Here is a 22,717-nt window from a genome sequence, read left to right on the forward strand (position 1 = left end):
GAAATTAAGTTAGTTCTTGTCTCCAAAGCTCTTTGTCTATTAGGTTATTTTACCTTAAGGAAAAGAATAGTTAAATGAAATTGAACTATATTCCTAATCTTCTGCCCTGAGTTTTTCAAGGGAATAAAAGCTGGAATTCAAAATATATGGAATGCAAAATTTTGGTCCTGAAATATAACCCTTTTATATTTTTGTGGTAGTGGGATAAGGGGGACCTTGTACTTAGGTTTTGCATTCTCATGCCTAAGAGTATACATAAAAAACAAAAACAAAACTAGTCATGCTTCATCTGGTTCTGTGCTCAATGCTATACAAAAATGAGTTAAACACAGTAGCTACCTGCCAGGAATTTATGATCTCATTTTCTCCCAAATCAACTCTACTATAGCATTTAGCAGCTAGAAATATGGTTTGTTTTTGGCACCATTCGCCTTTACCTATTTGGGCATCATTCAACAGCTTGGTGTAATGGAAAGAGAGTTGAACTTGGAGTCAACCTGAATTTGTTTTCTAGTTCTGACCATGAGCAAGTAAATTGATTTCCCTCTGAATTTCTGAGCAGAAACCCTTTTCCCTTGCTTTTGTTATTTGAAAAAAAAAATTAAAATTTCAAAAATAAAACTATCAGAATATTGTCAGAAGAAAACATTTCCATTAGTAGATGCTCAAAAATATTTGTTCCTTGATTCATTGATTTCACTGTGGTCTTTAAGGGGTATCCTGCTTATTCAAGCCTCTAGAAATAAATCAAATTAGATAAGGTGCCATATCCCAGAGGAGCAGCCTATTCTAATCCTAGATGTTTTGTTGGTTAAGGCTAGATTTTTTTTTTGGTTTGGGAAATTTCTTTCTTAACTATCCCAGACAAGGTAGAAGGGGGTTAAAATGACTAATTGAGCATTTGATGTGACAACCTGTTCATTTGGGAACCATTTGTCTCTGACTTGATACTGAAGCACTTCAAAGAGCCTGGGGCAATAGAGTTGATAAAAGTTCACAGAGAATTCCTCTTCACCCTAACATTCCCCCACTGCTTACCCTTTGGTTTTAGTTACTTGATTCCTCTGTTTTCCAATCACTTGACTTGGGGCTAGAAGGAAGGCAGGAGAGAAGAAAGAAGGGAAAGAAGAAAGAGAGAAAGGAAGGAATGTCTATATCTGTAATTACTCACTTTTATAAGGGATTACCAGTGAAAAGGCACTGCATTGTTCTTAATAATTAGTGTTATTTTGTGTAGGAATTTTCCACTCACAGAATTCATTTGTTCACTATGGCCTCTGCTCTGTTGTTTAAAAAGAACTTGGAAAAAAAGTTTCCTGTTTCTTAATTTAATAGACCCTGGAATCCTTCTGCAAAAGTCTCTAAGAGTAATAATCTTCTTTAAAAAACTTTTTCTTCCCTCTTCCACACTCCTGTCAAAAACTATCAATGATTCCTCATTGTCCATTGTAAAACCAAAGTCCTAGGTCTGATTTTTTAAAAATATTTATTTATTTATTTATTATAAATATAAATAATATAAAATTTATGTTTTTTATTTAAGAAGCATGTTATCTCACACTTAGCTCCTTTATTCAAGGAATCAAAAATCTTTATAATAAATATATACAGTCAAACCAAACACATTCAGTGAATATTTGGACAAGTCTGGAGTGGAGTTTTCAGCTTTTCTATTTTAACTTTAATAGCTTAAAACTCCATTAAGGCTTCTGGGACCCCCTTGACATGCATTTGTCTCCCTTTTGGGGGTGCTCCCTGATAAAGTTCAAGACTTTAGAGTCAGGAAAGGAAGGGATATTTATATCTGCAATTATTCACTTGTCTGGTGTCTACTAGTGATGTGACACCCCCTCTCAGCTTCATTGTCTTGATCTATAAAATGGGGATCATCATAACTTTTCCCTTTTAGGGTGCTGAGGATCTGATGACACAATAAATGTTCAGTGCTCTACAAATCAACATTAAAATGTGTGACCAGGTCCTGATGAGTGCCAGTGATGATTGCCTGGAAGTAGGCTCATTTGGGTGAATTTGTACTATTTGAAGTTATCTGCAAGTCCCAGAGAATAGGCATTTTTCCTTCTCTTTGTTTCTATCCCCAGAATGTAATACAGTGTCCCACATAAAGGGTAGACACTCTTAATTGATGTAAAGTGTTTCTTTTCCCTGAGCCTCAATCTCCTTATCTATAAAATAAGGGTAATCATGTTTGGATTTCTAGTCTACATCACAATTCTGATCTAAGGATCAAAGGAAATCCTATCAGTCTGATGCTTTGCAGACTTGGAAGTACAGTATCTATGTCCAGTGCTGATACTGTTGTATTCTCAAATTATTTTCTGAGATACTCTTGCCTCCCAGAAGAGATAGTAAGTTCACTTATGGGCAGGAATTGTGTGTCTTTGTTCTTATGCATCCTTCAAGCCATTCCTTGTACATTGCTGAACAACATGGCAAGTGTTCTATAAAGCCTTACTAATTGATGGATTGATTTGGAAATCTCATTGGAGTGGTGCTCTAAAGAGCTTCTAAAGAGTTTCAATCCCTGACTTGATGTACCCTATATAACCTTGGGTAAGTTATTTCTTTTTTCTCTTTTTCTTTAAAATTGACTAGTTGAGCTGGTCCTTTCCAGGGTCAGACTATCATCCTGTAAAGAAAGGGAAAGCATCCTATGTGTTCGGCAGAGTATTTTTAGTAGTTTGATGTGTGGAGTTTTTTTTTTTTTCCTCTGTAGGAAAGACTTGTTAATAAATAAGAATGTAGAACATAAGATTTAAAATTAGAGAGGATGGTAGTGGTGAACTAGTCCACCTCCCTCTTTTTCCAGATGAGGAAATTGAGGTACAAGAGTGACTTGGCCCATGATCACATAATAGCTGGCAGAGGAGGCATTCCAGCTTAGGCTTGACTCCAGATCCAACAGTCTCTGTGGGTTATTGGTAGATACAAGATGGCAAGCCTGAGGCCCCATGTTCTGTACAGTGGGAAACCTGCAGCTCCTTCTGACCTTCTTCCTAGGAATGGTTTTATAGAGGAAAGATTTAAATACAGATAAGATATGCAAATAGATCCTGCTGAAGGCCTTGATTGTGTCCTGATTTGACAGATATTAGAAGGGTAATGGGTTTTAATTTTACTTATGTTACTGAGTGATGCAGGTGTTTTTGAAGACTTAAACCAAACAAAGCTAGATTTGTGGGGGGGATCCATTGGATTATTATTCATAGTATGATATTAGAGATAGATATCTTATTTATGCCACCTATTAACAATGACTGAAAAATAAGGCGATGTGCTAAATGCAAAACATAAAGTACCAGCTCAGGCTCTGCCTTCTGAGGATAAAGAGTAAGGGAGGGAGAGAGACAGAGACAGAGACAGTGGGACACAGACAAAGGAGAGAGAGGAGTGGTTTGGCTAAGTGTAGATAGTGCTGACATCTGAAGGAGAAGCAAAGAAGAAATAGAAATTGTTTCCCTTTCTAGATATGTGATTTGGCAAAGTTGTGTTTGGAAAGGTGGGGAAAGAGGTCTACATGAAATCATGAAGGGTTCAAATGAAGGAAGAGGGAGTTGCTGACTCTGGAAGAGGTGGGCAGCAACCCACCTGAAGATTTCTTCCTTGGGCTCATCTAGAAAGTAAAGGAGAGAACTTTAATTTGTCTCTTACTCTGTTTGCTATAGGGCAATGTCTGGCAAGTGAATGTCTTTTTAGAACCTCAGACTTTATTTCTGCTGAATGGTTAATGTCCTTAAGAGACTGGGTTTTTCTTTCTATCCTCTTTGGTCTCTTCTCCAAAAGGAAAGGTGGTAGCTGGGTGTGGTTAGTAACTCAGACTTGACCAAACTTAGAACTCTATTTCTCCAGAATGCTGTGCTGCCTCTATCAGATGAGCATAGACCAGAACAGAGGATGCTCAGTGAGCATTGCTCACTATATTTTGATGCATATGAAGTGAAGAAATGTCTAAAAAAATAGAAAGAATAAAAAGGAGAGGCAGATTAATTTTGTTTTAGGTCTACCACTTGGTTCCCTTTTCTCCTCCTTCATTGAGCCTGCCTGAATCTGTGACTTTATAGGCTGGAGACTATTCTCATGAGTCGGCTAACTTCAGGAATAATTGAAGCAAAGTGACAGAGATTGACATTATCTTCTAAAGAGATGCAATGCTCTAGGCTGGATTGCATAGGACTTCTAGGAGAGGGAGAGGGAGAAATACCCATATCACCTCCAGGGCAGAATCATTACTGTTCTCTTGGCGATTTTGCACCTATTTAATTCCAGCTGGTCTTCTGGCATCTTTGAACTTCTTTTAGTGAATGGTCTGGGAATATAGGCTTCCTCTGAAATACAGCTGCTTCTTGAAACTGATTGGATTTTCTAGTGAGCTGATTGACTTCTCCAAATATAATAAGAAGGGCAGACTAGAACCCAAACCACCCTCATAGATCCCTGCCATTCAACTCAACCAGCTAGGAACTAGATTGGGAAAAATATCATAAGATTTGAACCACTATGAGGACTGAGATAAGGGAAAGGAGAGGAGGGAATTTACAGGGAATCCCTCTAAGCTTGGACAAACCCCTTTTTTCTTTGCTGTCCCATCTCCACCCCTGAGTAGAGCTGCCTTCTGCTTGGGCATGAGGCCCGGCCATGCTGGCATTCAGTGGCCTATTGTGTGCAGAGGCAGAGAGCTGGCATGTCTGCCATACAGCACTCCTCTCTCCCCCAAACTCTCTTATTGTGGTGTGTGTGTGTGTGTGTGTGTGTGTGGGTGTTTGGGTTTTTTTTTTTTTTTTGCAGCAATGAAATCCTGAGGCAGCACATTCTGGCCTTGGGCAGAGCTTGGACCACTTTATGCCTTGACACAACCAGGGGAACCAAGAGCTCTGGCTTTGGATTTATGTGAAGTGAACATGTTTGTGTTCTGAGGGAGAAGGCCAGGGAGGCTTACTGCCTTTGACCTTCAGGAGGACTCCACAGGTGGAATGCATACTTGAATCTTTGAATTTATTGAGTTTTTTCTTGGTGGGGGTGGTAGAATTCTTACTTTGCCTGCCCTTAACCCAGTGCTGAATGACCTAGGGCTGTCTTTCACATGATTTAACTAAAAAAAAATGTTTACTTCCTCTAAACCCACCCTTCCAAATAGCTCTAGGAAGTGGGCTCAGACAACAGGCTCAGACAGGAGACTTTCAGAGTGAATCAGTGGGCTAGCTAAAACCTAACCATAATTAGCCCCCAAACTGGGGAAGTTGGGAAGGGGCACTCACCATAGTTCTTGAGATATGCTCCCCCAGCCATTGTTGTTTACCCCAGAAAGGCACCTTCAGCAGTGTCCAGTTCTCGTTAGTTCCCTATTCTATTGCCAACCTAATGAGACTGGATGCAGCATCTCAAAGCAGTAGCCAAGTCTTCCCCTAACTGATCAAGACCTTGACCTAGCCCACCCCAAGCTAGTGATAGAGTGGGAGAATAGATAGATAGGGAGAAGTAGCCAGGGGTCCTGCCTTCTGGAACCCTACAGCTGCAATGGTCTGAGCTGGTCACCTTGCTGTTTGGGGAGGGGAGGTCAAAGGAAGCAGCAGCTGGAATATTGCTAATTACTATCCCCATCTTCCTTCTCCCCCTCCCTGCTACCCCATGCCTCTACTTCACTTTAGATCCCTGAAAAAGGGCACCAGAAGATTCCCTAAGGCATCCAGGTATCCTCTCTGGACTATTTATTCCTAAACTAAGATTGGAACTGAAAGAATAAGCCCTTTTAAAAAGTGGGGAAGGCAGTAGCAACATCTTTCTACTCCCTGTAAACTCTAAATTGTCTACTGGTATGGCATTATGGGACTTAGCCACCAGCCAGCTTGTTCCTCTCATCTTCCCCTACTTGATGGGTAGGATCTTAAGAATCCCTAGTGAATGAGAGTTCTAATAGACCTGCATATTTTTTGCCCCCCTGCCCTGCTAGCTAATCCCACCTGCTAGTTGACTAAGTGACCAGGTAACTGTTTCAGCCTAAAGAATCTGTTTCTTATTTTAACTGGTGACTCTTAAGTGACAACAGTGAACACTTAGGACTGCTTCCCCCTGGTCCACAACTGGTTCAGCCAACTTCCCATCAACATAGGAAAGGAACAGGTGTCTCCCAGAATATATTCTGACTGGGCAGGGCTATTGCCTTTAAGAGGTTTAGGAATCCTGGGAATCCTAGGGCCCCTCACATGGCCTTTGACCAGCTTCTTCCCATAGCCACACATGCACATACGTGCTCACACATGTGCACGTGCACATCCCCATCCAGACAAAAGGGCTTTAGTAAAGGAGGCTGGTCTGCCTGCCTCTCGGCCTGGCCCACCTCAAGCTATGGTGGAATGGAGAGGAGCTGCCAGCTATCCCATCTTCCCCAGGCCTGCAGCTGCAAGATGGTAAAAGTGGCCTGAACTGGTCCTCTGGCCCGCTGTGCCATGGGAAGGGCAGGGCTTGGCGGGTCACAGGAAATAATAGTAGCCAAACTATTTCTGATTACTGTCTCTACTCCTCTCCCCTTGCCACCTCTTTACTTCACACCCCAGTAAGCTGGTGTGAGGGCTCTGGAGCATCCTTTCTGGGCTGCACAGTCCTAAGTTAAGACTAGAACAGAGGGAATGGGGTCTTTTAATGAGTGTGGAAGGCAGTAAGGAAGGTGCTCCAAGAAGGAGTGCCCTGGAGCTCAGTTTCAGTTCAGACAGGGTCATTGTGGGGACAATTGGCACTGGTAGCTCCAAGGGGAGAAAGAAAGGGAAGAAAATGGTTAGGTAGCTATGAAAAACCAGAATGAGTCAGATTTGGGGCCCTGGCCACACAGCAGTGCCAAATGGGTGCTTTGTGCCTCACCTTGCAAGATAGAAAGGCACTGCAGTCAGCATATGGCTCCGATCCTGGACTTGCCTCCCATTCACCACCAGCCCCCATGAAAGCCTAGGCTCTCCATGCATCCACCATAGTTCTTGTCCTCAGATGACTTATCAGTGCAGAGGCAACACAGTTCCTGAGTGCAACCACAGAAATACCTGGAAATAAACTTGGAGAGGGTTGTAGCGAAAGGCAGAGAATGGGCCCTGATTGGTGGTTTTCTTTGGGAATGGGCAACCTCTCCCATCTTGTAATAGGACCCAAGGGATCCCTGGTAAAGATAATGGAGATGACTAGTAGGGAAAGGTGGAAAAGATAAGGGTTGCAGTCTCTGAGGCTGGGAGTGGGGCAGGGCCGGAGGGAATAGGAGGGAGAGATTGGATGCTGCAGTGTACAGCTCTGCAGTTCTTCTGTACACTGGAAAGCAAACAATCTGGCCTTGGCAGTGCCTGCCTTCCCATGGGGGCCAGATCTGCCTGCCACACTTAGAGGGTATTGGCTTCTCTGACAGCAGCAGCCCTGCTCAGGCAGCAGGTTGGGGCAGTGGGCAGATTGGGTGGCATCTGGATCCTCCAGTATTTCAGGTCAGGAAGGATTGTTTGCCAGTTCTGATGATCAAAGAGGTCTTGCCAGCTGCACCCTCACCTAGCAGTTTGTCTGGGCCTTAACATAATGTAAGGAAGGAGGTAGAAGGGATTTTGTCACCGCAGAAACAATATCTCTGTTAGATTTAGTGATGTGACATTCCTTCAAAGATTAGAAATAGTGGATGAGTTTGGATCACAGCTAAAGCAGTAGACTGGCATGCTTGATTCTAGGACCACAGTTTTCAAAATATCTGAGATCTTGAGCTGAAAGGCATTGCAGAAGCCATTGACCCATCATACCTTACCCTCTTTTGGATTGCTGAGGAAACTGGGCTCAGAGAAATAAATGACTTGCCCAAGGCAACACCAACTGTAGTTGTCTAAGATGGAATTTGAACCCATGGCCTTTGACTTTAGTTCTAGTATTTTGTTTTCTTTTATACCATCATACCTCCAAATTTTATTCATTCTTAGTTGCATCATTGTAATATCTTGGGCAAGTCCTTTCCTTTCTGTCAGTTAAAGGGCTCTGTGACTATACCTAATCACTTTGGCCTCCTTGGACCCCAGCCTCCTGTAGAAAATGAAGGAATTGACTTGGATGGTCTTCAATGATTCTGTGAATCCCTTAATTCTCCCACAAATAGGTGGAGAGAGAGGTGTTAAGGCAATGTCTCTAAAGTTGATCCTTCTGGCTCTACTGAGCATGTCTCTTAGGCTACATCAAATGGGATTCCCTGATAAAGGGAATGGTGTTTCTGGAGATCTTCCATATCTTCAGACTTCTGGGCAGCTAAGATGAGATGATAAAGAATTTACCTTTTTTCTTAATTACTTTTAGCTTCCCTGGGGGACAGATAAATGGAAAATGGGAACTCTTCCAATTCAGTAAACATTTATTAAGGGTCATCCATGGGTGTCATAATGTTCTGGGCCTTGGGGATAAAAAGATAAAAATTATACTGGTTCTACCTTCAAGGATATTATGTTCTCTTGGGGAAAGAAGAGAAAAGGCTAAATGGAGGAGAAGTAGGGCCTAACCAAACTTCAAAGGAATACAAAGTATCTGTTAGGCAGAAATGAGGTTATGAATTTTGGATAAGGCATGTTGTTTGATTGCATGGAAGCACGTTTTGGAAACATTGAGTTTGGGGAATGCTGTTCACTTTATCTAGAACCTAGTGTGTTTAAAAAGAAGTAATAGGAAACAAGGCTGGAAAAGTCATTCTTGTATCTTGGGGAGATGCTTTTGACAGTTGTATGGAAAATAATTTGAAAGGAGGAAGCTGGAAGTGGGGAGACCAATTAGAAAGATATTATAAATAGAAAAGACTTGAAATAGGATGGGGGCAGGTATAAGTGGAAAGGATAAATCTAATGTTTTCAAAGGTAGGATCAACAAGCCTTGTCAGTTGATTGGACATAAGGAAGCATGGTGAGAAGGAAGAAAAGATCAAAAGTAATGTAAAGATTTTGAATCTGGGGGCCCTGCAGGTGTGGTGCCATCAATGAAAATGGGCAAGTTTGAAGGAGGGACAGGGTTAGGAGGGTAAGGATGATGAGTTTGGTTTTGGTTGTGCTAGATTATTTGGGGTTCCTAATCTAATTTTGTCCACCTGTCTCCATCGCAGAGATCCGGGCCCAGCTCACAGAACAGATGAAATGCTTGGACCAACAGTGTGAGCTCCGAGTGCAGCTGTTGCAGGATCTGCAGGACTTCTTCCGAAAGAAGGCCGAAATTGAGATGGACTACTCCCGAAACTTGGAGAAGCTTGCTGAGCGTTTCCTGGCTAAGACACGGAGCACCAAGGACCAACAGTTCAAGTAAAGTGTCTCTTGGTTTTCCTTGGGATTCTCCTGGGGAGGCTGGGCTTGTTAACCCCTTTTTATTTCAGATGATTAATTCTGCACAGAAAAGTAGTCGGGTACTTTCCAGGGCAGTCATATACTTTCCAGGGCAGTCATATAGTCACCCTGTCATCCTGAACATATCAGAATAAATTATGAATCATAAGAATGATGCAGTGGGGCAGCTTGGTGATGCAGTAAAGAGTGCACTGGCCCTGGAGTCAGGAGGACCCGAGTTCAAATGTGGACTTAGACACTTAATAATTGCCTGGCTGTGTTACCTTGGGCAAGTCACTTAATCCCATTGCCATAAATAAATAAGAAATTAAAAAAAAGAATGATGCGGTATCTGGCAGTTTATGCTTGGTGTATCTTATCTGCCATCTTTTTCACCTTCAATGTTTTTTCCAAATGAATTCTATATCTCTTGAATGCTGCCTCTGAATGATGAATCCAGGAATTAGGTTGGATGAACCAATATGACAGACCCTGATAGAGTTAATCTGAGAGTTTTCTCCACATATTATCACATCCAAGATCTCTTCACCATAATTTACCTTGAATTTATTTTTGGTTTTCGCAAATCTGATGAGAGGTAAAGTTAGCTTTTTTCTTTGTCTGTCTTAATCTGTGAACAAGCGGCAGCCCTCCAGCGGATGGATGCTCCTTAAGGCAGGGACCAGCTCAGAGAGCTGGGCACTCAACAGCACTTAATATTTGTTCCACAGTTTATTGATGGCCTGAAAGGGGGCCAAGTGCAATTTTCAAGGGGAATTTGGCAAGACTGGAGCCCCATCTCCAGGGAAAAGTAATGGAAAAAAGAGGAGCACATCCTTCGTGCCAGAGGTGCCTCCTCTTTGTCTGGGTGCTTCTGAGTCATAGAAAGCTGATGAGGAAGAGGAGATGATGTCCTCTGGTTCTTGGCAAGCAAATCCCCCATTGTAAGATGAAAATGTATAGGAAGGGAAGAGCTGGGTTCTGTGAACAGGGACTAAGTCTAACAGTCTTTGAGTTCCTTTTTAGTTAGATAAGTTTTAGATCTGTGAGCTATGGGGGAAGCATCAGCTTTTGGGGAGGGGTGGAAAAGAGGTCTCATGTCCCAGTAGAGAGGCAGCCCCTCCCTTTCTAGGTTTCCCCTAGGACCCTCTGACCTTGACAGTGTTGACATTCCCTTAGATGAGAGATTGTGTCTGTCCACCTTATAAAACTCTGCTCCATGACTTCCTCAGAGTTCACTCAGAAGCTCTCCATGGGCACCCTCTATCTCCTTCTGAGCTGTGGCAGCTGCTGGCCCAGCAAGGCTGGGGACATGCCCATTGTGCTGTCAGATTGTACAGCCGCCAGCAGCAGCTCCAGGCAGGCACATGGAGGAGAGATGGAGACTGCCCTTGGGACAGAGCAGCTGCCTGCCAGGGCAGAGTCCGTATGGATCTGCTCCACCTTCTGTGAAACCTCTTTCTTGCCCTGGCTGGGGTTCAGCCATACATATTGGGTTTCTCTGGCTCTTTCATCAAAGCTCCTTAAGGGACTGCATTTGAAGGCATAGGCCACTGAGCCACCTTTTCCTTTTTTCTTGGAAAATTTCTTTCTCTAGAAACTATTACCCAGTCACCTTGGAGCTCCCCTCCCTACTCTGCTTTGGCCGGCTCCCCTTTTGTGCTCTCCCATAGAGAGCTCAATGACAACAGCCTCATTAACCACCTCCCCCCCCAGCTCAATGTTCATCCCTACCCTCTCTCCCCTCCCTCTCATTCTTCTCTGAAGTCTGTTATTTATGTTTCTGGCTTTGTTATAGATGACTCTTCTTATTTATCCTCCATAAAGCTATAGATGGTGGCTTCCCCCTTGACCTCTGGCACGACCCTCTTTTGTTGTCTATCCATCCTAAATGACTATGTTTCTATTCTTCCAGATTAATTTTTATAAAAAAAAGATGGCCTATTAAATGGTGGCAGGAAAACCCTCGCCGTGAAGATGTGATTGCATTTACATTGGGCTCCTGGAGGAGCAGAAACGTCTTCCTTTCATTCTGAGGCTTTGATTTTCTCTTCTAAAGTAGGAGCTGTGTTAATATTGCCCAGCAGGGCTTTAATTGATGCTCCACTGTATTTTTTTTTTTTTTTGCTGCAAATTACCTTTCAGTGGTCTCTTGCTTGATTTTGATCCCCCTACTTTTAATAGCTCATCACCCTCCTTTTTCTTGAGCTGAACTCCTGCTAGCTTGTCCCTTCTATGATTCTCACTACTCTTTTGTGCTGTTTTGTAACCCATTAAGCACACCTCTATCATCATCATCATCATCATCATCATATTATCATCAACAGTTAATTAGCACCCCTGGTGCAAGGCATTTATACCAAATCTAGCCATCATCCCCATACTTGAAGAAAGCAGAGAAATAAGAAAAATACCAGAAATTTATAAAATGCCTTAGGGTCTGTGGAGTGCTTTACATTCATTATCTCATTTCATGTTCATATTCCCCTGCAGTATGTATTATAAAGAAATTACCCCCATCTTATCAGATGAAGTAGATGAGTTAAGTGACTTGTTCATGACTATAAATTAATACGTTTTTTATTGTTCAGTTTTTCAATCTTGTCTGTCTCTCCATAATTCCATTTGGGGTTTTCTTAGTAGAAATACTGAACAGTTTGTCATTTCATTCTCCAGCTCATTTTATGGATGAGGAAACTGAGACAAACAGGGTTAAGTGACTTGCTCAGGGTCACACAGCTAGGAAGTGTCTGAGGCTGGATTTGAACTCAGGAGGAATGAGTCTTCCCAACTTTAGGCCTGTCTCTATCCATTGTACCACCTAGCCACCCTTAGTAAATTTTAGAGAGGCAGTATTCAAACTCAAGTCTCTTTAGATCATACTACCCCTAATCCTCAGTAGTTTATAATTTAGTTGAGAAGTAAGATGTACATACAATTTAGTTGAGAAGTAAGATGTACACACATGAAAATAACCACAGTACAAGACAGGATATAATCAGTTTTGTACTGTAGGATTTCAGAGGATAGAGCAATTAACTTCCAGCTGGATCTGTAAGAACATACATGATGGAAGAGATGGGATTTGGGCTGGGCCTTGAAGATGGATAGGATTTCAGGAGGTGGAGAAGGTGGGGAAAGAGACTGGGGGAGAAAGGACATTCCAGGCATGTCTCTCGGCCCACTATCATTCTGTAATTTGCCTCCCCTTCTCAATTTAGCTCCTTGAGAAGGTCTTGAACACTTGGTGCCTACATTTTCTTGCCTCTGACCTTCATCTTGACCATCTGCAATTTGGCTTCTGACCTATCCCTCAACTGGCCCTGCTCTCTCCAGCTCTACTGGTGGCCTCTTAGTTGCCAGCTATAATGCCCTCTTTATCAATTCTCATCCTTCCTGGCCCCTTTCCCCTCTCTAGGTTTTCATGACCAATTCCCTTCCTACCTATTTGACTGTTGCTCCTCAGACTTTTTTTATGCTACCTTCATCCTTGTCATGCCCTCTAACCTGGAGGTGCTCTCCAAAGTTTTGACCTGGACTCTTTTCTCTATAAAATCATCTATAAAAATGAGGGGCTTTGACTAAATGACACGGCTTTATAGTATAATCCTTAGAAAAGTGAGGAAATATAAAGCATGTTCTGGGTACTATTACAAGACAAATTGGGCCTGAGTAGAGGCCTGTTAAGATAATAGTAATGATCCACATTTATATTGTTTTAAGTTTCTTAAAAGACTTTCCTCACACCAATCCTGTTAGCTAGGTTCATTTTAGATGTGGTCCCAATGATGTGTATATCTCTAAATCAGAAAATTGCAGAGGTGACAGGAACCCCTGAGGTTATCTACAAGATACTTAAGCAGTGTTCCAGGCTTTGCTTAAAGTCTCCAAGGAGGGAACCCACCCTGCCTGGAAATGACACATTTTACTACTGGACAGCTATAAAATTGTGAAGAATTATTTCCATACATGAAACTTAAATCGGTCATTTTGGATCTTTTGCCCATCACACACTACTAGTTTTCTGAGGCCAAGCAGAATAAGCCATTTCCCCCAATTAGAATTGTGTTTCTTTGACTTCCTACCCACTATACACCACCTGCAATGAACTGTGGTCCAAATCTGAACCTACTTCTTATCCACATGCAGTGTTTATCTAAGCTATATGTACTGTTCTGGGTGCCATCCAGCTGCTTAGTGTAGTCTGGATAATAGGCATTTTTTAATTCATTTGGGTTTTTAGTAAGTCAGCCAGTTAACATTTATTAAACATCTAGTGTGTGACAGACTCTGGATTAAGAACTGAAGATACAAAGAAAAGTTAAAAAACAATCCCTCCTCTCGAGGAGCTCACACACAAATGCAAACAAGTAGGAGTGAACAATCATCTTAGAATCCTCCAAACTCTTTTGAATGATTATGGTTTTCATGGTAGCTTCAGAGCATTTGGAGACCCTTGTTATTTATGGGGTGTTCCATTAGTATTTAGCACTATGTATTCTCTATGCTTGTGGTAAATATTTTTGGCCAGCATGACTCCATTTCATATTCCTTACAGGATATTAATAATTAAAAAATCATCAGTCAAGATTTTCTTACTGCATCTTTTAAGGAATGTTTTGTGATTTTAGCATATATACACGAGTCATTTTCAGGTTAGCCTATGAGGAAGCATTTTGTTTTACTGAATCAAATGCTTTTTTAGTCACTAAATAAGCACTGTGGGTCTTATTTTCTCTGTACTTTTCAGCCAATTATGTGACAACACAGATGTGGTCTGCTTTATAAAATTTTTTGTGAAAACCTGCTTGTTCCTTTCTTATCAAACCTGTTTTTGATAAATGTTTAGATTATTTTCAAAAATTTTGTAGAGTTAATAAAGTAGGCATATAGGCTAGTAATTTTGATAATTTTGATCACCTTTTTCAGGGCTGATAATGTCCATGGATCTAAACATTTCTTATGTACTCTTCTTTTCAAGTCTTGAGAATCAATCCTTCCACTTTAGCAAAACTGCTACCCTTGGGTTTCCTGTACTTTGTGTATTTGGTCTGACACAACTGCTCATCCATTCTTTTTTTTCTTTAGTCATTTCGGTTCTCCCACATGACACCCTAAGCACTGTGTTGTTGCTGCCTCTTCTGTTTTAATGGATAAAGCAGTTGGTTTATATGTTTTGACAGATCTTTTCCATTGTTTTAAATCCAGTTTTAACCTTAAATGGGATGATCTAGCTTGAATGGGTCTTTCACAAAAAATTTATTTGTTTTTGTCTCCTTTGATTTCTTTTTTACTATCTTCCATAAGATTTTATAAACAAATTTATATTTTAATTTCATATTGTCTATTGCTGCAGTATTATCCCTAGTAGAAGAATTTAGACTTTATCCTCTAAGGTAGGGTGTGTGTGTGTGTTGGGGGGTGGTAATTAAAGGTATTTTTTTTGTTTAAGGCTTTTGCTAGGCCATGGGGTTAAGTGGCTTGCCCAAGGCCACACAGCTAGGTAATTATTAAGTGTCTGAGGTCAGATTTGAACTCAGGTCCTCCTGACTGCAGGGCCAGTGCTCTATCCACTACGCCACCTAGCTGCTCCCAAATTAAAGGTATTTTAAGCAAGGAAATATGATAAAAGAGTATTTTAAGATTTATCTGATGGGGAAGGGGAAGGCATGTTTTAGAAAGTGTGGAGCCTGGGAGTGAGGAACCCAGTCACTGAAGAGGCTGTTTCAAAAGCCAAGTGTGAGAAGAAGAGAGGATGTTGACAGTGGTAATGGAAAAAGGAGGAACAGATAAGAAGATGTTGTAGAATAAGAAGTTATGAGCCTAATGACCTTTTGTATTCAATAATAAGGATTTTTAAGCACCTACTATTTGTATAACTCTTTGATGGGCACTGAAGATAGACAAAATAGAAAACATAGGTTTGGAGATGAGAGAGAGGGTAAAAAAAATGATTCCAGTCTTTCAAGTCTGGGTGTTTGAGTGAATTTCGGTGTCATTAATAGAACAGATAATTCAGAAGGGAGTAGCAGGTTTGGGGTGGGGGGAGGTGAGGAAGATTTTAGAAATGTTAAATTTGAAGCAGTAACAGGACTTCTAAATGGAAATATCACAATGGATGGTTGTAAATTCATAGTGGGAACTGAGTGAGTAGGAGAGCCTGTACAGGGGAGAGGGGAGAAACAAAGAGAAGAGGGTGGGAGAGAGAGGAAGCACAAGAATGGGAACTTGAAGAAGAGAAAATGAGAGAGGTTGAGAGAGCATGCAGAAGGAGGCAAGGTGCTTTTGTGTCATCTGACCTGTTGGGAGGCAGAGAGGCTTAAAAGAAAACAGAACAGTGTTGTTAATATGCTATTTTCATTAAAATTCCAATTAGTGGTAGTTTAGAAAGGTTTTCCTGGAGTGCAAGCTCATTTGGGAGTGCTAGGGGGAGGAGAAGATGTGGGGAAGCTCAGGAATCTGACATGCCATTTGGCTTTTCCTCTCCCTTTATTGGGAGGATGTATATACTATTGAAAGGGGGTTCTTGAAAATTCTGGGCTGTTGGTCCTGTTTCGTACAAATAAATAGGCATATTCTGTAAGGTCACTTTGTTCCACTACTGATATGCTTCCTCCTCTGAGCCAAGCTTGGAACTATTCATCAACCACAGTGGATGGGCTTATGACTAAAAAATGAAAAGCCTATTGGTCTAGGGAGTGCACTACAGCTGTGATTGCAAAATAGGAACAGGGTGGAGGACCAGAAAATTCCCCTTAAGTATGGGGTGACACTACATAGGGAAGTAAGCAGCAACGCGTAGCTTCCGGGAGAACCCTTGATTTCTTGGGACTAGTATGTCAGTCATCTGTTTTGGACTCATTTTTGGAATGATTGGTTTCTTTGAGGAAGGTTTCCCCAGATGCAGCATCTGGCATTCCTGTTCCAGGAAAGTGTCCTCTAGCAAGGTGTCTTGACAGGCTTAGCCTAGATTGAAGAATGTGGTGTGTCTCCTGGGTGAGAGCTGGTTTCCTAGGATCCTGTTGTGTCCTGCTTAGAACTGTTGAGAGTGGGTGAGGGGATTGCAGGCAAAATGACCCAAGAGATCATCCAGTCACCATTGCCATGTAGTCATAGCTTCTCTTACTAGGGTCACTCCATTTCACCACCATTTTCTTCTTTCGAGATTAGAGGGCAGTCTGGGCTTTTTTACCCTGAGGACTAATTTGGGCCATTATACTTGGGGACCTTAAGCTTCCCCCTGGACTGGTATTTATTGTCCCTGCCTTCCAAAACCCTAGTCACAGTAGGCTTCCTCCATTCCCTGGATAGTTAGGCTGGGAGGTGCCAGGTAGCCCCATGGAGGTTACCATGGCACTTTGGAAATTTTATACTCATAACACTTAAAGGTCAGAGATTTGTTAGATAATTACCCTCTCCTTTCCTTGTCCTCATGTAGCCAGTTGTTCCTCCTAATTATCAAGTTATCATGTTCCTATAAAAGCATGAAGTGGGGACTGACAGGTCCCAAATGCAGCCCAGGAGAATGAAAAGAATCAGTCCCACACAAACCTCTCTTTTGCTGAGGCAGTCGGAGCCTTTATGGAAAGCCAGAGGCAAATCCAAGACCTGTATTTCTCTGCAGAGTATGTGTTTGCATCCCCCATCCCAATATCACCATTTTTTCCTATTTGCTCCAAAGTTATACATTTTCTTTTGACATGTAGGATGATGGCAGGTGATTTTGGAAACAGTCTATTTTCAAGAAAACTTAGTATAAGGTTAGGTATCTAGTGCAATCCTTTGCCCTGGAGTGTTAGTAGACTTCACTTCTGTCTTTCAGCTTGCCAAGGCACAGAAACAAAGCTTCCAAGGCCTTGGTGGGCAGAATGCCAGGGAGGTTTGCCAGAAGGGTTTTCAGTATATGTCTTCACAGTTCTTATTAACTTAAATCATTCCATGAGTCTTTAGGAAGAGATAGGGTGTGGGAGCAAATAACTCTAGATTGAAAGTAAGTGGGCTATGGGATCTTCAATTCCCAATTTGTAGTCAGTTAAATGAATTAACCTTGATCTTGTCCTTCAAAAGCAAGAGTTTCTTTGTCTTTATTATGATTTTTTTAGTTGTATTGGTTTTAGCAAGCAGGGAAGGCCTTGATCTTTTCTCATTAAAGATGTCAAAATTAAAGGAAGGATTTAAGGCTATTTTTCAAAAATACAAATGGTATGCATAGAAAATCACAAAAGGAAGGATATAGTATTGGATGTTAGTTGGAATCAAGATAATTTCAATCAAAGAAAATTTAAAGAGGAGATAAATATTTTTTCCATTAGAAGTTATCCCCAAGATCAGATAGAAATAAGAACTTAAACATCTAATTCATCTAAGGTTCCAGCTCATGTGTTTAGTCAGAGACTAGCAAATATATTTAATCTTCCATTCTAGAGCTGGGTGATACAGGGGGTGGGACTTGGGGCAAGTGCAATCCTAAGGAGTTGGTAACCATCTGAGAAGCTTTGGAAAAATGAGGAAAATAATTTTCAGGGAGTTCCAAAAGATAATCTTTTTCACTGATTGTGTCACTATTTTATCTATCACCCAATCTTCAATATCCTGTCCCCTCTCCACTCCTCCACCCCCCACAAAAAAATCATGCCTTCTGGTTTAAATGCAGGAAGGATCAATTCAGAGAGATCTTTTCCTTAATGTATTCTGAGCACAGCTGGATAAAGGGCCAAGATCAGGAAATGCCTTGAACCCACCAAGGTTTTCCTGGGTAATGGGATGCCTATTTCTGCCTAAGTAGGCTGGCTGGGGCATCCTAGCATCTTCCCTGGCAGCCTCTGTTAACATCGAGGTTGCTGAACAAGTCTGGCAGCTCTCAGCCCCAGCCCTTGTAAACAACAGATGTTCATAACTAAGTTCTTGGGGGGGTTGGGGGGGCAGGATAGAGCCACATATCTGTTGATGCTTGACATTCCTTGAATTTATGTGCAGCATCTTGGAGAATTAGTGAAAAGGGGAAGTCCCTGTTGATTTGAATCTGCCCTGTCCAGGTAGAAATGAAGTCTGGAGTTCATTTCTTTAGAAAACAAAGGACAGGATATTGAATCAGGTACACACTGAACAGAGGACAACCCAGCCAAGCAGTTAGGAGGGAAGACCTCGGCTTGGGGGGAGATTTTATATTAAATAGCTTGCTCAGCCATGGTTTCTTAGCTCTTGCCTAATTTCGGTTCAGCTGGCTGTGGGTGGGATTGTGGGTGTCTTTCCCGACCACAGACAGACACACACCTATTTGCATACACAGCCCCATCACCTCCTACTTCTTAGTGTCACTAGATTCGTAGGCCCTTGTTAGGAACCTAGGTGGGGGTCCAACCTTATGGTACTTTTCCAGTATTTGTTTTGGGGGAAAATGTGGAGGGGAGCTGATGATTCTAGGATATTACTGCTGTGTTTTTTTTTGGGGGGGGGGGGAGGTTTGCAAGGCAAGGGGTGTTAAGTGGCTTGCCCAAAGCCACACAGTTAGGTAATTATTAAGTGTCTGACCTCGAATTTGAACTCAGGTCCTCCTGACTCCAGGGCCGGTGCTCTGTCTACTTTGCCACCTAGCCACCCCAACTGCTGTGTTTTTAAAAAAAAACAAAACAAGAAACAAATTACCAACACTAACAAAATAAATATTCAGGAGCCTACTACAAGAATTTAACTGCTTAGAAAAAAAGCCTACCCTTCTGAGTTCTGTATTGGAAATGAAATAAGAATATAATCACTGAATTCTCAGTGAAAAGAACAGAAAGGCAGAGACTAATAATATTCTACAGTTAGACAGGCAGGCAGTAAGCATTTTTATTAAACACTTACTATGTACTCCATACCCAAATATGTGAAGATTGTTTTAAGAGTTAAGTGGGGGGGGGCAGCTAGGTGGCACAATGGATAGAGGCACCTGTCCTAGGGTCAGGAGGACCTGAGTTCAAATTCAGCCTGAGACACTTAATATTTACTTAGATGTGTGACCTTGGGCAAGTCACTCAACCCCATGGTTTTGCAAAAAAAAGGTAAATGTCTGTATTTTCATCTCTGTATTTCATATGACTAAAGCAAAAAAAATATTAGTTTCTAATGGATTAGTTATTACCATCAGCAGCAAACATCTATTGAGTGCTTAGTAATTGGAATACAGCCTTCATCTCTATCGGGACTTACCACATAGTTGAGAAGTTGGGAAATACACTTAAAAAGGATAATACTGTGCTAAAGTGTATTGTGTCAGAGTAGTTGAGGAATTTGGACGAATGGTTGTAAATATCCACCACCACCCCAGAGTCAAGTTTTGTCAGAGGTTTCATTGTAGTAAAGTCCCTTCTATTTCTCAGCAACAAGTTCTCGACATGAGAAAAGATAGTTTAATATCCTGAACACTTCTGCTCTTTTAGACAATGCACGCCTGTCCTTCAGAAAGAATCCTGGGGGACAGCTAGGTGGCACAGTGGATGAAGGACCAACTCTGGAGTCAGGAGGACCTGAGTTCAAATTTGGCCTCGGACACTTAATAATTACCTAGCTGTGTGGCCTTGGGCAAGTCACTTAACCTCATTGCCTTGCAAAAAAAAAGCCAAAAGGAAAGAATCCTGGAAGCTGAGGAAGATGGTTAAGATAAAGACTATTCCCAGGTAGGGCCAGAAGGCATCCTTCTAGGTACCATTCCACCCTCTGGCTGTGGACTGGCACTGCCTATTCCTTTACCTACCTTTGAAACCTTTCCAGTTCTCTGCTCAGCCCCTCCGACTACTCCAGTACTGTAATCTGCCTGGGAGTGGAGCCGAGGCAACTAAGCAGCCGTGTTGGTCTCCATCACAATTGGGGTTTGTGATTACAGTAACTGTTTACCAGCAGCTGATCTAACTTGCTTCACGTGGGACCCTTGGATGAACTTGAGCTGGGCTCCCAGAGGTGAAACTCCCAGGGAACATTCATTCCTTTCTGAATTCTCAGAGCATTAGGCTGTTGTTGAACTCTTAGCTAGCTCCCTTCCAGCTCTCCTGCTGATCCTTTCCCCTTCTTTGCTTTCTTCACTCTGACACTTTAGCCTCTTTAATAGTTGTCCTGCTTCAGCTCCAGCCTGGCTACCTTCTCTCTGGGAAGGGATTCCTTCCATATTCCTCTCCTGGTGTGACTGACTTCCACTGAACCCTCTTCCTCCAGCTCTCACACACCCATTCTCATTTTCTACTCCCCTGGACACATCTTCGCATAAGGCTGAACTGTTGATTCCAGTTGTTCTGAAGCTTGCCCATGGTCTAAGCTCAGGATCAGATGGACATCTTGCCAGTTTTGATCCCACTAAAACAGATCATTGAAAAGCATCAGGAAACCAGCCTGTTTTGTTGTTGTGTTTCTCTCTTTCTCTCCTTTCCATTCCATTCTCATTCTTTTGGTGTTTTCCTTTCTTCTTTCTGTTTTCCATGGAGAATCTGGCAAGAGTAGATTGCTCCAAACTTTCTCCACCTATCTTCATATAGAATGGATGACCACATTCTTCAAGATAGGAAAATATTGGTTAACCTGAGATCAATATTGGTTGAATTTGTCTTTTGTTTCTGTTTTTTGGAATTATCTCATCTCATTTTGATTCTCCTTCAAAGACTTAGGTTTGACATTACAAAGAAATGAGAAATGGGGATCTTGAATCCTCTAAACTAGATACTACCACAAATTGACAGATAAAAGAATGGACCACACTCTCCTAGAAGGCAGGGACTATATTTTTCATCTTTTATCTCCTACCACACCCATTTGTTGGTGCTCACATACATAGATACAGTTTATAATAAAAATGAATAGTATCAGAGACTTATGGCTAAGATGACCCTTTAAGCGGAGATTTCAAGAACACTGGAAATTCAAAGACAAATTCTATAAGTGTTGTTTCATCATTTTGGTATTTGTAATACCAGCAGCCTTCATAGTCCCTGGCAGAGCAGACTTTGATTACTAAGAAGTCTCCTTAATTTCCCTTCCTCTATTCAGAACCACTAGAAATGATAATGAAAAGGATTTTAAGTTTTGGAGCTCCAGATTAGATTTGATCATAGGATCTTCTCATTGTTTCATCATCTACCAAGTAATGAGCATCCATTGCTTTCAAAGTCCTGTACTAGGAATTATGAGACTATTATATAATAAGGAAAAGATTCAGTCCTGATTGTCTGGAAACTTGTGTGTGCTAAACTACTCTCTCTCTCTCTCTCTCTCTCTCTCTCACACACACACACACACACACACACACACACACACACACACCCAGTGGACTGGGGTTATGGGGAAAAGCACTTTGTAACTTTCAAGGCAGTATAGAAATGTGATTGTGCATTATCTTCAATTTTTTTTTCAAGGAAGACCTAGTACAAACCTTTTCATTGCAATATACTCTGCTCCCCACTGCTCACCAATGTATTTCCATATTCCTCACAGGTTCAAGTGTTTGCTCTTTTCTCCAAAGTGTGGAACTGCCCATGATCCCCTCTGACCAGGTACAGAAGGAGTTAACCAGGCCACTGAGAGTTGGAGAAGCTCAAGAGTCTTTGCTCAAACTGATGGCCCGGGTGTGGCCTGGACCTTTGGGAGGTAGCCGGGGCCAGTCCCAAATTAGAATAGGGTGGGATTCAAAACTGTGTTTTTCCTGCTCCCTTGCCTTTCATGTGTAACCACATGCAGTGTGTCAACATGCTTGCCGGCGCCATTAGGCACAAGCAGTTTGCTCACTCTGGTTTCATGGGCCCTTGGTATTCCTGCTATGTGTTGTCTTAGAATAGCCTTGAGCTTTGTGATACAGGAGCTTGGACAGCTGAGCAGTGTCTGTTAACTATTTCAGTACCAATAGTCTCTGGATATCTGGACTCACTTGGTTTAAAAAATAAAAAAAGTGACTACCTCTTGAAAATGACCTTAGACTGAGAGTCAGAAAATCTGGATTTTGGTCCTAGAAAATTAGTTATGTGTTCTTGGGCAAATAAATCATTGAACCTCTTTAAGCCTTTGTTTTCCCATTTGTAGAATGAAAGTTTTAGTTGGATGATTTCTAATTTCCTTTCCAATTCAAAAATTCAAAGATTCCTTGATTCTTTCACTCCCTCCAGTCTTCTCTTCTTTATATCTGAATAAATTCATCTCCTTCCCTGTAAATTTTCAGTCCATGGACAGCAGAAGTTGCCTGATAGGATGTTATTCTCTTGGGTTTAGGAATTTAAATAGAAATAGATATCAAATGAATAGTTCCATCAATGTCAAAGTTGCTTCTTTTTGGTGTCCTGAGAAAGTATAAATTATATTCTGTGACAATTTTGAAATTTTGTGACTGTTACATTGTTGGGTAATCTCAAAATTGAAAAATGCTAGATAGGAGTTTG

General features: G+C 41.6%; 1 protein-coding gene and 1 long non-coding RNA gene across 12 annotated transcripts in view; one reads left to right on the plus strand and one right to left on the minus strand.

The window, feature by feature from the left end:
• SRGAP2 (SLIT-ROBO Rho GTPase activating protein 2) overlaps window positions 1-22,717 on the plus strand; it is a 251,180-nt gene that overhangs the window by 87,402 nt on the left and 141,061 nt on the right. For all 11 annotated transcript variants that reach the window (XM_074222517.1, XM_074222516.1, XM_074222518.1 and 8 more), the window contains one exon: window positions 9,110-9,302. In XM_074222517.1, coding sequence (XP_074078618.1) covers window positions 9,110-9,302 — 193 coding nt within the window. The remainder of the gene's footprint in view (window positions 1-9,109; window positions 9,303-22,717) is intronic.
• On the minus strand, window positions 3,727-20,184 carry LOC141513054 (uncharacterized). Its single transcript, XR_012475686.1, has 3 exons — window positions 20,059-20,184; window positions 6,874-7,049; window positions 3,727-3,969 (listed from the first exon to the last, which is right to left on the minus strand). It is a non-coding gene; the product is annotated as an uncharacterized LOC141513054 (long non-coding RNA).

This window comes from Macrotis lagotis, chromosome 2 (assembly GCF_037893015.1).
Source record: "Macrotis lagotis isolate mMagLag1 chromosome 2, bilby.v1.9.chrom.fasta, whole genome shotgun sequence".
NCBI lineage: Eukaryota > Metazoa > Chordata > Mammalia > Peramelemorphia > Peramelidae > Macrotis > Macrotis lagotis.